The following is a 15,877-nucleotide window of genomic DNA, read 5'->3' as shown; positions in this document are numbered from 1 at the left end:
AAAATGCAAGAACTACAAGTACATACAATATAAGCCATACGAGTCTATATGAAGCCAAAGGCCACTCACAACGATAGAGATTGGTGATAACACAGTGAATCCCAGTCTCTACGTCAAGCCTAAACAAATGAACTTCTCGATTGGTCCTTGGCTGAAGGACTGAAAAGGTTCTCTCACGGAGGCGCTGCTGTTTGCAAACTCACAGAAGGCAGGAATAAACCCGGGGTGGGGTTGGGGTGGGGGAACTGAGGAAGAAACTAGGAGGCTTTTTTTTTAAAAAAAAAAAAGAGTTATTTTTAGCGCGGAGGGAGCGTCCAAAAAATAAACCAGACTCTGAGAAGCCAACAGAAGATGGCGCGGGAACACGGGCGTGTGGGAGGCGTGGGAATCACCAGCTGCTCACCGAAAGCCTCGAGACAAAACTCTCCTCTCTCCTATTGGTCCCTTTTTCTATCTGTTTAGAGATAAGCACTACCTCTTTCCCCTCCCGATGTTGTTAGTTGGCTAGCTTGTGGATGTAGTTGATACTGACAGGACAGGGGCTCAAGTTCTCTCACTCTATATCTATATCTATATCTAAATCTGTATCTATAATGGGAGTTCTTCTCCACTACTTTCTCCAGGTTGGAAGTAATAGATGCTTATAGAGGTCCATGTAGAGACCACAGCATTTTAATGTTTCTGTGCCCAAGTGCGAGTCTCTCCACTCAGAAACAAAACATGTTTCTGACAATGTCTGTGCCAGTTTGGTCCACTGCCCCCCAAACTGAGAGGGAGAAGATGAGCTGCCGCTTGCAAGACTTGTGGCATCTTTGCGTCCTCTGATGCTGTGCATGTTTGCTCAGAAGTAAGTATCACTGAGTTTATTATTATTACTATTATTATTATTAATTCAATTTATTTACCACCCTTTATCAGAAGATCCAACGGCAGTGTACAACATTAAAAACACATAAATACAGAACATCAGTGATATAAACATAATAAAAACATAATGACAGACAGCCTAATCACCATCATCATCATCATAATAGTCCACTCCCCCCCACTTTCACAGGCCATAGATTATATTTGGCCTGGCTAAAGAGGAATGTTTTTGCCTTAATGGTTCAGGTTAGAGGTGACCCTGTGGTCTAAACCACCAAGCCTTGCTGACGGGAAGGTCGGAGGTTTGAATCCTCACGATGGGGTGAGTTCCCACTGCTCTGTCCTAGCTTCTGCCAACCTAGTAGTTCAAAAGTACACCAGTGCAAGTAGATAAATAGGTAGCGCTGTGGTGGGAAGGTAAACAGCGTTTCCATACGCTCTGCCTTCTCCATGTGCCAGCAGCGATTTAGTCATGCTGGCCACATGACCCGGAAAGCTGTCTGCAGACAAACGCCGGCTTCCTCAGGCTGAAAGCGAGATGAGCGCCGCACCTCATAGTCGCCTTTGACTGGACTTAGCCGTCCAGGGGTCCTTTACCTTTTTACCTTGCCAGGGCTCATGCCCCAAACCCCAAGCAACAAAACACCCTTCCGGTTGTAGTAAATGTCAGTCCCTTTAATTATCCTGTCAGTCAGCTCCCTTCAAATCCAGAGCAAGAGTTCAGTGGTATGCAGAAGTTTATTTTATTTAATAAAATTTATACACCACTTGATTTTTTAAAAATAAAAAAAGCTCTCAAAGTGGTTTACAAAACATAAAACAGTGACACACACAGTGCTTTTTTCTGGGGGAAACAGGGGTACACTAAGGCTGGGGGCAGGAGAGTCCCAAAGCTTTACTCCTCAGCTGATGAGAACAACTGCATTGTACTTGCCCACTTCAAGTTCAGCCCCAGCCTTTTTAAAAGGAAGGAGAGGCTGTGGTAAGGTGAAGTTTATATCACAACAGCAGCTGGGCCAAATTGCACCACATGCAAGTTTATTGTGAATCTAAGTTTGGCCTCATTGAGGGGCAGTATTTCAATATGAGTAGGAAAATAAGAGTACCCTAAACATTTTTTCAGATTAAAATTTCCTCAAGCATCTGGGTAGGCTACCATTCCCAGCACCGTTAAACTACAGCTCCCAGGATTCTCTCGGGGGAAGCCGTGGACATGCAGACTTATACTGTACAAAAAAAAAAAGTGTCAGGCGCGTTCCGCGAGCTAGTCTGTATGACCACCCGGAAGCTCCCTACAAAGGAAACTCGGCGGCGGCGGGCTCCTCTACTTTTTCCTTAGCTCTATAAGCCAAAGCCGTCACTTTTGCTCCTCGCCTCCTTTCCGCGTTCGCGATCCGGCAAAGCGGGAGCCTCCGCGGCCGCCGTACGGAAGCCGAGGGGGCCGGGGTGGGGCCAATGTAGGCCAGGGCCGCGCGGGCGGGGCCGGGGCGATGGGGAATCTGTTCGGGCGCAAGCGGCGGAGCCGGGTCACCGAGCAAGATAAGGCCGTGCTGGTGAGAGCAAAGAAGGGGCTGGGAGGCAGGGAAGGCGGCGGCTGCAGGAGCAGGAGCAGGTTGCTGTGACTTGAGTGCAAAAGGCTGCAAGGTAGCCAGCAAATGTGTGCTGCAAAGGAGCCCCTGTGCCTTGACAGAGCTCGGACCCGCATTTATCCCACGTAGACCCATGTTTCCACCGTATGTGACATGCCCAATTCCCCTGTATTTATTTATTTTTCGGCAGTTTGTTTGGTGGGGGGGAGAGAAAAGTGATTTTTGGCAGGTGCTGTTTCTCCTAAATGGGGTGGGAAAGCCAAAGATCTCTTTCTTAACACAGCTGTTGAAAGTTAAAGGAACTTTGGCTTCTTTTCGGACTGGCTACACTTTCTGTTTCTCTCTCTAAAAAGAAAAAGAAAGAAACCCGAGCAAACGAACGGAAGTCGTGGTGGTGGCTGTCGTGTTCCGGATTACTTTGGCAGTCAGGTGGAAATACTCCCAAGCGGGTACTTAAGAGCAGCAAAGCACTATAGAAAAAAAATCAGCCTTGAATTTAGCAGCTTGCCTAGTAACAGCCATAGGTGACCAGGAATTGCATGCAGGCGAGTTCGTGGGGTCAGGCTGTTGGAGAAGGGGCTACAATGCTCCACCTGCCAGCCTGCCTAGTTCCTGGGCAAGTTGTGGAGGAAGGAACGCCTATTTGCCCATGACCAAGCTGCTGGGAGAGGGACAGGTTGTGCTGTCTCCGGTTGTGCTGCCTCTCTTCCACCAGTCTGTTATAAAAACCACTACAGAAGAGGTTATTTGCCTGCATTTCCTTACTGTCTGCGGAGGAGTATCATAGAATCAGAGTTGGAAGGGACCCTGTGGATCATCTAGTCCAACCCCCCTGCAATGCAAGAATATGCAGCTGTCGTATACACGGATCAAACCTGCAACCATGTCATTATCAGCACTATGCTTCTCCCTTCTTCGCAGCCAGGATAGAAATGCAGACTCGTCATTTTGGGGGTGTTCGTTTAGAAGGCTAATATAAAATAGTAGCACACTATGTAGAATGAGAAGTTTCGAGGTTGAAATAAGATGCCCCCAGACTGAGGGGATAAAGTCACAGTGCTTTGGGAATGATGGGAGCTCTGTCTGGTGAAGTCTTTAGATGCCCTGTTACCACTGGATGATCATTTATATAGAGCTGGAATATCTAGGTCAGTATCTTACCCCCAAATGTGTTCCCTGTCCTTAGCCATAGTTTGTGAAATAGGAGAGCAGTTGTGCAAGCTGCATCCTAAACACAGTTACTGAAAAGTTTTCAGAACCCTTTGCTAGTGGCAGAACAATCTCCAGGAGTATGGAGAAAGCTGAGGCCTCCACTACGTTAGAGACACCCACCCCCACAGTGCTTTCTCCTGCTGATGGAGAGGATTTTGTGTGCCATCCTGCTCACCAACCCCCATTCATCGACATGGAGAAGGGAGTAGGATTGCATTCTCAAGTTGCTTTGAACTGTTAGTGACTTATGAACAAGCATGTTTAGGATTGTGCTCCCATGGTATCCGTAAATGATTGAATACCATGTCTATAGTGTGGAAGAGTTTTCTGAGTGTCAGAAAGACCAGGGTTTTCAACACAAAGAGCCTGTGTGCAGCCTGTCACATTCCAACTCCTTGAACTGCACCAGAGATGGGGAACCTGTGGCACACCAGATGTTGGGTTCTAGCTCCCATAATCTTGGACCATTCAACATGCTAATGAAGTCCCAGCAACATCTGGAGAGCCACAGGTTCCCCATCCCTGGTGTATATAGACTTGTGGCAGCTCTCCAGGATTATCTGGAGGTACTAGGGACTGGCTGCTTTGTCATCACACCACTTTATTTCGCCACTGCATCTGGTGTATTCCAGCTGTGGCTTTGTTTTCTGCATTTTTCTCCAAGCACATTTGAAAATGCTTCCTATCTCGGCATCCATTGCCAGCCTCACTTTCAGCAGTGATCGGCTCCCCTCAGGATCCCCTATCATAGAATCATAAAACTGTAGAGTTGGAAGGGAGCCCGGGTGGTGAGGTCAGCTAGTCCAACCTCCTGCAGTGCAGGAATCTCAACTAGATCATACCAGACAAATGGCCACCCAGCCTCTGTGCAGATGGTTCTTCCTGACTAAGTGCAGAACCTTACATTTCTCCCTACTGAAATTCACTTTTGGTCCAGTTCTCCAATCTGTTAAGGTCAATTGAACCCCGATTCCGTCTTCTGCAGTATTAGCTACCCTTCCTAGTTTGGTGTCATCTGCATATTTGATAAGCACCCCCTCAATTCCTTCAACCAAGACATTTATAAAGACATTGAACAACATTAGCCGAAAAACAGAACCTTGTGGCTACTCACTTGTCACGTTTTTGAAGATTTGCATTCAGCACTGAATTTAAGTTCAGAGTCTCAGGGTTACTCTGCGGTATCCATTCTAATATTTAGGGTGCCCCTAATAATGTAGAGGTGTCAAAGCTAGATGTAGCCATCAGAATTGGAACTGTACTCAGTAAAGCATTGCAGTGTGTCTGTCCCTTAACTACTGAAGTCTTTGCCTTAATACAGTTCTTACTTAAAACCAGCTGCTTGCCAACTTTTTCATTTAGTTCTTAATATTCTCATTTAGTTTGCATACTAACAAGAGGTATAAATGCCCAGTCTGCAGCTCAGTGGTGAGAAACCCATGGCCTATTAGTTATTAGCATGGCCAATCATCAAGGATGATGAGAGCTGAAGTCCAGCAACATCTGGAGTGTCAAAGGTTTCACATCTAGCTGAACATCCCCCCCTCCACTAGCTATTGCCCTGGGAATACAACATCCCTATGCTCCACTAGCTGAACATTGTGCCCCAAATCTGAATTCCACATACTGTTTTGTAAGTCTGGAATATCATCAGATAGATGCTGCTAGTTTTATTGTGCTGCGGCCTGAGAGCAAAAGCAATTTGACCAACTTGAAGGAGGAAACACATGGTAAAACACTCTCAAACTTTTATTGTCTCTCTCCCACCTTTCCCATGAGGTACGATGTTTCGTACCCGAGAGCCAAAGGCAGCGAGTTGGTGTTTAACTTTGCAAGGTGGAACTTTCAGCTTCTTCTGCTGTTTTTGCAGCAAGCCAAAAATGGGAATAACAAAGTAGGTTTGAGGGATCAGGCTGCTGGGCTTATAAGCAGGTCTGCCTTAAAGGGAGATTTTGGTTTCTCTTTTCCAGTGGTCATCCTAGCAAGGCTTGTTGGCGCACCTTCTAATGGCCAATTTATTTTCTCCTGTAGCAACTGAAACAGCAGCGGGACAAACTAAAGCAATATCAGAAAAGGATATCGCTGCAGCTGGAGAGGGAGAGGGCTTTTGCTCGGCAACTATTAAAAGATGGCAAGAAAGAGTAAGTCATTCCAAGTCACTTTACACCCTTTCCATACGGAGGTGCTCAGTTTATGGGCTGGTTCAGAAAGTCAATGTCTTCTCAGTGAGATGAACCACAACTGCCCCTGTGGCCTCTCTTGTATGGGAAAAGCTTGAATTGACATATTGCATTCAACTGATAACAGCTGAATGATTCCCATTATTACAACACGTGAAGCATTTACTTCCACGCTTGAAGAAACTGCCTATGGGAAGCTTTCTTTACAAATGCATCTCTGGAGGAAATTGAGGTGCATCATGTAGAAACCTTAAGTCTCTGACTGGCCATGGTTTAATATTTAAGCTGAATACTGTTGTTGCTGGTGAAGCATTCTAACCAACTTGTCTCAGCCTGCGTAATAACGCAGTGCTAAAATGAATATTTTCATGCATAAGGTTCCAGGTTCAGTCCTTGGCATCTCTAGTGAAACATGGCGTGGCTAGGAGCTACCTTGGTACTAAATGTACCAGGAATTGATATAACACATAAGGGAAAGGCTGTAGCTCAGTGGAGTAGCCTGCACAAGGTCCCAATTTCAATCTCTGGCATGGCCAGATAGGGCAAGGAAATAATCCTGTCTCTAATGAAAGCTGCTGCCTGTCAGAGTAGACCAGGGTGAGGAACCAGTGGCCCTCCAAATGTTGTAGGATTCTGATTCCCATCATCTAGCACAGGCATAGGCAAACTCCAGCCCTCCAGATGTTTGGGACTACAATTCCCATCATCCCTAGCTAACAGGGCCAGTGGTCAAGGATGATGGGAATTGTAGTCCCAAACATCAGGAGGGCCAGAGTTTGCCTATGCCTGATCTAGCATATCCATTGGTCCAAGGAACTATGGGCATTGTATATGAATGATAGAAATAACCCCAACAACATCTGGAGGACCACAGGTTCCCCATTCCTGGTATATAGACTGTACTGAGTTGGATAGATCACTGTTTTGACTTTGTATAAGGCCACTTCCTGTGCTCCTAACTCCAGTGAGAAGAGTGATTTGAAGCTGCATAAGCTTTGTTAAAATTTCTAAACTGGTACTACTGAGCGTTCTTAAAATGTTCCTTTATTGCATCATGCTGGAGAGATACTCCAGTATCATCCTTTTGATGACCGGTCACATAATGGGCAGCTTCATTCATGTGACACAACCAGCAGAGAAATAATGAATCTTTCTCACAATGCCAGGACTTAGGCATCTAATGAAATGGATTGCCCTAAGCCTGCAGTCAGACAGAAGGAAGCACTTCACATGTTGCAAAATAAATAATTGCAAAATTAAATATTGTGATGGCCACGAGCTTTAATAATTTTTTTAAAAGATCAAGTAAGTAGAGAATATACATATTAGTTATTGCTGGCCATAATGACTAAAAATGGGACTTCTGGATCTGAGGCAGCCTATCTGACCATCTTTAACGTATTCCTTGCTTCTGAGAATATTGGAATCAATGGTTTTTTTTTTATTATTTAAAAAAATCAAGATCAGAAAAGCAAGGCAGAAATGGCTTTGGTCTGAAGGATTGTTTTCTACAGCCAGTGCTTTTTTTCTCCTCCTAGGAAAGCAAAGTTTCTGCTGAAGAAAAAACGGTATCAAGAGCAACTGCTAGACAAGACAGAAAACCAAATTAGCAACCTGGAACGCATGGTAATGGAGGCATCCAATGTCATTGTTTTCAGGGCTTTTACAGCTGTCATATCTGTATGCTGCTAAATTTTGTTTAATTGTGCTTAACTTCTAATTCAAGCTGTCTTAGTACTTAGCATTAGTTGGACATCTTGGATTACACCATGAATGTTTAAAGTGGTGTTTTGTTTTGTTTTGGGTTGGGTTTTTTGTTTTTTGTTTTTGTTTTGTTTTTTGCTGCGCTCCGAATGCTATGTCATGTTTTAAGCTGTAATATCGGCCAGTGTTGCAGTGTTCTGCAAGCCAGTTTTGTCTGTTCCTCTTCCATTTGGCTCTATGGTGGTCCATGGAATGTAGAACATACTGTCTACTACTGTGGCTGTGGTTGTCTACTCTCCCTACTACATATTGATGAAATGCAGCACTCGCTGACCCCCTCTGTTGACTTCTGTTTCCTTCAGGTCCAGGATATTGAATTCACACAAATTGAGATGAAAGTGATTGAGGGCCTCAAAATTGGTAATGAGTGTTTAAATAAGATGCACCAGGTGAGTGTGAGCCCAGGGTCCTTGGGACTATTTCATATGGGACACTGGTTGGGACATCTCCTCTGACCAACCTTCTTTTCCTGTAGGTTATGTCAATAGAAGAAGTGGAAAGGATCATGGATGAAACCCAGGAAGCTGTGGAATACCAGAGGGTATGTATTCTCCCTGTGTATCATCATGGAGATCCTTTTAACCATTGCACTGCTTCATTCTTATATTTGTATGACAGCAATTCCACCCACTTGGATGCTTGAAAGTGTTTCAATCGTGCCACCTAAATTGCTTATGAAAAGGAGTGGAGACCCTATTTTGCTTTAACATATTGCATTGCAAACCTTGAGACTAAACTGTTCTTCGTCATTGCACCTTAAACAGGTCTGTAATTGCACCTTAAACAAGACTGTCATAGAAAGAGGGAGGGAGTTGAATATAGCTTGAGTGCCAAGTGGCTGGGTTTCAGCGGAGTATTTTGTAGCTTTGGGTCTATGTTCCTATGTTACACTGACCCATAGGTGTTTCCATCTTACAATTCTTAAGGATATGGTGCTATTCTGGTGTTCACCATGCATTCTGCCCTTTTCCTTTGCAGCAAATAGATGAAATACTGGCTGGCAGCTTCACTGTAGAAGATGAAGATGCCATTTTAGCAGAATTAGATGCCATCACTCAGGTGAGTGTTTAATCAGCAACACTGGTAATTCATTGTCGGGCTACATTTTGCAGTGGACATTTTTCATCTCACGCGAGGGGATTATCCATCCCATATACCAGGCAGGTAATAAGGGGTCCTTATTATAGCTGCCTTGCATTTATGTCTTCTGAAGCCTTGAAGTGGTCAGCCCAATCTTCCCAGAGAGGCTTAAAAACAAAGAGGGTGATACCCAACCAAGTTGTACTCAGAGCTGACCTATTGAAACGTATGGGCTTAAGTTCATTGAGTATCGCGAATGCTGGATGCTGACAGTATTGAATAACTTTTACAGCATGTTTCCTTGGTTTTCCCTTTGTTTTCTTCGCCTTCAAATGAAAGATTCTTCCACGCCAGTATCTGAAGATTCATGTGTCCCCAGTTACTTCCGTGGATGCAATCTGTGGTGGAGATTCTCCACCGCTCCTCCTATGGCTCCCTTCTTAGAAGGGATGGAACTTTCACTTTGAGCCATTAGACTACATTCATGCAGTAAATGTCGGTTCATGTGAATGGTTGGGTCATCTGCCTGATGTAACAACAAACCCATCCAGGGCAGGCAATTGATCAGTTTCTTGCACACAGGAACCAGTGTCTCTGTGCTGCCAGAGTTCAAGCTCAGCTTATTTTCCCTCATCCACCCCACCACTGCATCCAAGCACCAGTGCACAACCTCCTCTAATTCAGATGTCATGTAAGAAACACAGCCCCAAAATTACAAAAGCTTGGAAATGGAAAAGTGGATAAAGGATTGTTCCCTGACCTCGTGTAGCAAGGTCTGATGCTAGGATAGTGGCAGGGTCCTGGTGATCCTAATTTTTGTGTTGACCACCAAAGCCAAAGTTTGTGGAACCCCTGCTGCCTAATATCCAACTCCACCACCGATCTGGTGGTGATTGTAAAGCATTCAAAATATTAGTCTTTTGATGCTTTCCACAAAATTCCATTGCTTATCAGAGTGCACAGATGAGCATATTATAAACTGCAGCAAGTGCAAAATGTGGTTGCCTGATTACTGGTGGGTGCCAGGCAATCAGAACATAAATGGTTTTGTAACAGTTGCACTGGCTGCCAAAGCTTTTGCAGACCCAATTCAGAGTTCTGGTTATTACCTTTAAAGCCCTGAGCTGCCTGGAACTGGATTACTTAAAAGACTACCTACGCTCATACTGCCCTGCCCATATCTTGAGATCTTTGTTGGCTAGCCTGCTTCAGTGTTTGCCAGTGAAAGCAATCAAGCTGGCAGTTGCTCAGACTAGGGCACAATGGTGGCCCTGCAGTTATGGAATTTGATTCCTTGGAGATCAGACAGACCCCATATCTTGTATCCTTTAAAGAGGGCTTAAAGACCTTTCTCTTTTCCAAAGCTTTTAATGTGACTCATAGAGAGCAGCTGCTTATTGGAATTTGGATTGTGGTCCTGTTGCTGGCATTGATTCCACGGTTAATGTTGCTTCCGTATTGTAAACATAATATAAGTCGTGTTGTGGAGGACTTTCTCAAAATGGGATATAAATCCATTAAATAAATGAAGGAATAGATTGGCACAGTTATATTCCCAGACCAATAGCTGCCACCCAACATGATTAATCAGGGTAACTCGCCAAGGAAGCAAAAGTGCTGCTAGAATCTTGTTAGTAACCCAGAACCAAAGCTCTAGAGCCCAGCCAAATTTTCAGAAGTTCTGGTTTAGAGTTGCTTGTTATCCCCAGAACATTTGTTTCACAGTGTGACTTCTTTTCTTGCAGGAACAGATAGATCTTCCAGAGGTTCCATCAGAGCCTCTCCCAGAAAAGATTCCAGGTAGCGTTGTCCGTCTTGTTTTCTTTCCCTCAGTTGTGCAGGCTTGTGCTTTTGGTTGTGCCTGCATGAACCACGTGGCACATGGGAGATTTAAGAATAAGGTTGGCAGGTGATATGCAAGCACCAACTCCGCAGAGCGCTCTTAAAGCAGCTGGAGAGCACTGACTATGTCAGACTCCACCAAAGCTTTACTATATGTAATCATGCTACAGCCCAACACTTGGCATTTGTAGAGTGCTTTAAAAGGTCCAAAGACCTTCATGTGTATTAAAGGTAAAGGTGAAGGTACCCTTGACTATTAGGTCCAGTCGCGGACGACTGTGGGGTTGCGGCGCTCATCTCACTTTACTGGCCGAGGGAGCCGACGTACAGCTTCCGGGTCATGTGGCCAGCATGACTAAGCCGCTTCTGGCGAACCAGAGCAGCGCACAGAAACGCCGTTTACCTTCCCGCCGGAGCGGTACCTCTTTATCTACTTGCACTTTGACGTGCTTTTGAACTGCTAGGTTGGCAGGAGCAGGGACCGAGCAAAGGGAGCTCACCCCGTCGCGGGGATTCGAACTGCCGACCTTCTGATCAGCAAGCCCTAGGCTCTGTGGTTTAGACCACAGGACCACCCGCGTCCCTATGATTTTCACAACAAGTATAAGTTAGATCAGTTGCACTATCCCAGTATGAGGAGGGTGGGGAGAGTGGATTCACAGTACAGATGATGATTGAACAAAACAAAAAAAGGAGGCCAAGCTCTGGTTGAAAACCCTGTTGTAGCCATACAACTGGTGTTTGGTTTGGGTGTTTAAAAACAAACTCAGTCTGAAATACAAGGTAGTGGACTTGTGAAGAGTGGAGGTGAGCAGCCATAGGTGTACAAAAATGACTGGCTTGGGAACTGGAAGTTATATAGGGCATAGGGAGCACTCAGCAATCAATGTGTAAGCCATACAGATTCCTGGACCTCTAAAGAAACAAATAACAAAAGCTGCCTTTATTATTTTATTATTATTATTATTTATAGAATTTGTATACCACCCTATACCCAGAGGTCTCTGAGTGGTTCACATAAAAAGATCACAGTATATAAAATAAAAATAAAAGCAATAACCCAATAATACGCCCCCCAAAAGAGCCACATTTTAAAAGGGTATGGGATGTTGATCAGGTCAACCCAAGGCCTGGTTAAAAAGGAATGTTTTTGCCTGGGGCCTAAAGGTGCGTAATGAAGGCGCCAGGCGAACTTCGCTGGGGAGAGCATTCCACAGACAGGGAGCCACTGCAGAGAAGGCCCATTCTCATGTTTCCACCCTCTGGACCTCTCGAGAAGGAGGCACACGATATATTAGCCAGTATAGTGTTATATCATATCCTTCACAACTTGGAAGAATATCCTCACTTATTGGTACCGTAGTAGTTTCATCTTTCTCTGCAGAATCTCTTGCCTCTGCCTCCTGTAATAAACTTGTATGTGGTGCAGTTTGGCCCAGCTTCTGTTGTGACATAAACTTCAATATACCTTACCACTGTCTCTCCCTCCTTTTAAAAAGGCTGGGGCTGGACCTGAAGTGGGCATGTACAGTGCAGTTGTTCTCATCAGCTGAGGAATACAGCTTCAGAACTCTCCAGAGAGATTTGGGGAAAGTACTATCTCAACTTCCTTGTTGGCCGCCCTTAGAACATACAAGGCGTAGAACTATATCAGGCCAGCGACAGGGAGTGTTCCTGCTCTTGGCACAAGTATACAGACATTCAGGAGCATTTCAAATGGAAAATCACAGTCTTCCCTCAAACATGAAGATATGTTTGAGAGATGTTGCTGTGGGACTGGGAGTGTTTGCTTGCATAGCATCTCCTTTGTCTCCTCTAAAGGGAGCAGGTAGCAAGACAGACCATCTGTAAGACTAGATAAACCATTGGTCTGAATTTGGTTAGCTCTAACTCCAGCCGAGAAAGTTAACACCTTCCTTTTTCCTTCTATTTACAGAAACATCGCCGGTCAGAGTCAAACCAAAGCCAGAACTGGTGGCTGCATCTTAACTCCATTTCCTGGGGATCCCTGCAGGCTATCCTGGACTCCCAGCATGCCTAGGGTGCAAGAGGCTTCCGTGGTGTCCCATTGGCTCTGAACAGCCACGCTGGAGCAGGTTTCCTGCACAGAATGGAAGCTGTAAACTGGTTAATATCCCATATCAAGATTATTTTGTAGTGTGCACACTCCTTTTTTTGTAACGTAAACTGGATTAAATGGTGACTCTCAAAACCCTTCAAGCCAAATGCTTTCTACAGACCTGATGTCAGCTGCAGACCTGCCTCAGACGCCAGCACAGCCTCTTGCTAACTCTGCCTAAGCCCCATGGTGCCCTTTTGAGCTTGTGGGCGCTGTGAAAAGTTACGAGCTTTCTGCTACCGTGCGGGAAGAATTGCTGGGAACCCTCTTGGCCTTCCTCTTCACTTGCCTCTCTTCAGTTCTCTGGCTTTTTCGAATGGGTTCTCTCTCTCTCTTTTTTCCTTTGTTTTTTTGGAAAGAATGGAATTTACGGAACTTTGGCCTGTACCTGAATTAGACCTTGCTAGCTTGATGCTGAGATGGGAGCGTCACTTCCAATGGTAGCAACAATTGCTTGTGCTGACGTGGTAGTGGAAATACAAGAAGGTTACCCCGTGTCCAGTGTGCTTCTGAGACAAATGCAGTTAATAGTTCTATGCACCACCAGGTAGCGATGCGAGGCTGCTGGCCTTGATCTCAGAAAACTGAAGGCCTGTTTCCTACAGGGATAGGAATCTATAAAAAGTGCTTGCTAAGGATTAATTCCTGAAATCCTATACAGGCATCCTGTTTCCCCCTTCCTTTTTCTTCCTTAACAAATCCATGGTGTGAAGAGCTGAACACTGTTTCAGCTGAAACTTCTCAACAGGAGAGGGGTTTGGAAGTTGCAAATCAAGCAGCTTCTTGATTAATCTTGCCCTTCCCAGCTTATCACAGCTGTGAAATGGGCTGAGACAGGAGGCAGATCACCTTTTCTCAGAGGTGGAGGCTGCCTGCCGTGTCTGCTTTTCCTCTCTTCTTGTATGGAGCAGTCAGGAACACGGGAAGCCAGTGGGGCTAAGTATTGCTTTCCTCATAATTATAGAAGACCTGAATGTGCTTCCCTGCCCCCCTTCTGAATGCTAGAAAGGGCTGGATCCCAGTTCGTTCTGATGGCCTCCTTGCCATTAAAAGGATGTCGAAGACTTTGCCCCAGATCACATGGCTTCAGGAACCTGTGGGTCCAACCTGCTTTCACAGTTGCAGCCCACCAAACATGTATCCCAGACTTACTGCCTTTTGAAAGCCAGCTGGTCTGTGCTGAGCACGACCCGCAGGACCCGCTAAGATGGGGGCCAACCATGGCTGAGCGGTTGGATGGGTTGATGCAGTGGGGGGTGGGTGGGAGGAGAATGATATTGAAGGCTCATTCTACATACAGAAGTAGTAGAGGTTGCCACTGTCTGGGGTCTACAGCTCAGAGCTGATAAACGTTTCCTCTGATTGACCCCACTTTCTATCTGAACCCTTCCCCAGACCGCCTTGTTAGTGAGTGGAATTGTATCCTCAGGCTCCTGGGATTTAAGCTTCTTCGAATGTAGTGGGTTTTCCCCAGTGGGTTTTTGACTGAGGCTCTGCCAGTTTTGCTGCTGCAAAGAACCCTGAATGGCTTGTCTTCAAAGTCCTCTGCTAGCACTTGCCCATTACCATTCACAGGAAGAGGGAGCTGCTTGACAATGGTCCTTAAAGCTGCACCTAGACCTTCCTCCACCTAGGCACTCTTTTTTGGCATTAGGAAGGCTGAGCAGTGGATCGGATTGAGTTCATGGTTTGCACTTAAGTCATCCTTTCTATATAATGTGCTCAAAGACCATTCGACCAGCCTTTACATCTGGGAGACAAACAATTACGGGAAGTGTTCTGTGATTTCTTACAAGTTAGTTTGTCTGTTGCCAATTCTGTCTCAGTACTGCTGTATTCACTTTGTTCACCAGGTGGCAGTCCTACCCTTACCTGTTCCATCACTGTGGCTGAGAACAAACATTCTCCGGCTTTAACCTCTTAGTTGCTGTGGACTGCTGTCATTGATTGATTGTTACTACATTTGTGAGCAAATGCCAAGGCCTGCTTCTCAAGGAAGAGCAGGACTTTCTCATTGGTATCAAGGGTACTGTAGAAGCATTCAGCTCCCCTACAGGGATCCCCAGTAGGCTCCATTGCGCCCAGTTAACTAGGTAGCTCAGTGCCCAGGGGAAATTAACGGGAGTGCGTTTTTCTTCCTCTTCTTCACTGCCAATAAGAACAGGAAAGAAAGCCAGCGAAAGAGCCTGCCAGCTCCATAGGAGAGTAAGGACTGCAGATATGTAAAGCGGCCTTAGAGAGTAGCCACAGTGCTAACTAAACAGCTTCCCTCTGCAATTCCCCAGTCGGTGACATCTTTTGCTAAAGCTGGGTCAGATTAGGGCTGCTGCCCAGCCTCTCCAAACTCTCTGCTTGCTGCGCGTGAGTCAAAAATTTCCATCTCTTGGCTGAATCTCTGTGCGGCTCCTCAAACAGTAAAGCCAGCAGGAGCAGTTCAGGGTAGCAGCAATAAAGTGTTTCTGACGCCTTCAATCTCTGGTGTCCAGTCGCATGCCTCCATCAGCAGCCAATGCGCTCCCCCCCACGCCACCCCACCTTGGGACCTGAAACGTATAGAGGATGTTGGCTTCCTAGGATTGCTCTTATGGAGCGGGAAGGGTCTTTCTGAAAGAATCCTTGTCGGTTAGAAAGTTAAGGAGAGGATTGTGAATGGCACTCTCCTGTTCTAGAATGTATGCAAGGGGCGGTTTTGACTTGCTGGTTTGTTAAAGAGCTGCTGAACTACTCCATGGCATTGCTGGTAGCCTTTGGGGAGACTGAAACTGGTGCTACAGAAAGAAGGGACACAGGTAAGAGTGTTAATGTCAGCCTGTCTTTTGTTTTTGTTTTTCTGCAGTGGGTCTGCCATTTTGGTGGGGAGGAAAAGCCACAATGAGTGTCCCTCCCATCTGCTGGTGCTTTTATCCCTCCGGGTCCAGAACTTTCTGTCCCTGCCCCAAGGAGTTGTGCTCCACACGAAGCATTCTCGCCCCCAGGGGTTGGCAATCTCAAAACAGAGAAGAAAAGAAATTACTGGGTTTTCTTTTTTTCTTAGGTGTTCCTGGGAATAAAACTCTTCACATGGAAGAGACCAAAGTTTAGCACCCATTACGCAAGTGGCAAGACTCTAAACAGAGCATTACTCAAAAGTTGTCCACGAGGGACCAGTGCTTCTACTAGATATCAGCTTGATATGGATGTTCTTCCCGCTGCCTTGACTTCAGGGAGTTGCTGCCTTTTAAACT

At 45.6% G+C, this 15,877-nt stretch overlaps 1 protein-coding gene across 1 annotated transcript; it reads left to right on the top strand.

The window, feature by feature from the left end:
• The first annotated feature begins 2,294 nt into the window (after window positions 1–2,294).
• On the top strand, window positions 2,295–14,576 carry CHMP6 (charged multivesicular body protein 6). The gene is made up of 8 exons (XM_028714714.2): window positions 2,295–2,420; window positions 5,700–5,809; window positions 7,387–7,474; window positions 7,915–8,001; window positions 8,088–8,153; window positions 8,591–8,671; window positions 10,438–10,492; window positions 12,471–14,576. The coding sequence occupies exons 1-8, from the start codon at window positions 2,358–2,360 to the stop codon at window positions 12,521–12,523; spliced, it is 603 nt and encodes a 200-aa protein (XP_028570547.2). The 5' UTR covers window positions 2,295–2,357; the 3' UTR covers window positions 12,524–14,576.
• The last annotated feature ends 1,301 nt before the right edge of the window (window positions 14,577–15,877 follow it).

This window comes from Podarcis muralis, chromosome 2, assembly GCF_964188315.1.
Source record: "Podarcis muralis chromosome 2, rPodMur119.hap1.1, whole genome shotgun sequence".
NCBI classification, from domain to species: domain Eukaryota; kingdom Metazoa; phylum Chordata; class Lepidosauria; order Squamata; family Lacertidae; genus Podarcis; species Podarcis muralis.
This window is presented reverse-complemented; position numbering and strand designations above follow the sequence as displayed.

What these genes read in the sequence shown, in the direction of transcription:
- CHMP6 (XM_028714714.2), top strand. Translation starts at nt 2,358, where the DNA reads ATGGGGAATCTGTTCGGGCGCAAGCGGCGGAGCCGGGTCACCGAGCAA. An exon ending in AGCAAGATAAGGCCGTGCTG is followed by an intron (nt 2,421 to 5,699) that starts GTGAGAGCAAAG and finishes TTTCTCCTGTAG; the next exon opens with CAACTGAAACAGCAGCGGGA. An exon ending in TTAAAAGATGGCAAGAAAGA is followed by an intron (nt 5,810 to 7,386) that starts GTAAGTCATTCC and finishes TTCTCCTCCTAG; the next exon opens with GAAAGCAAAGTTTCTGCTGA.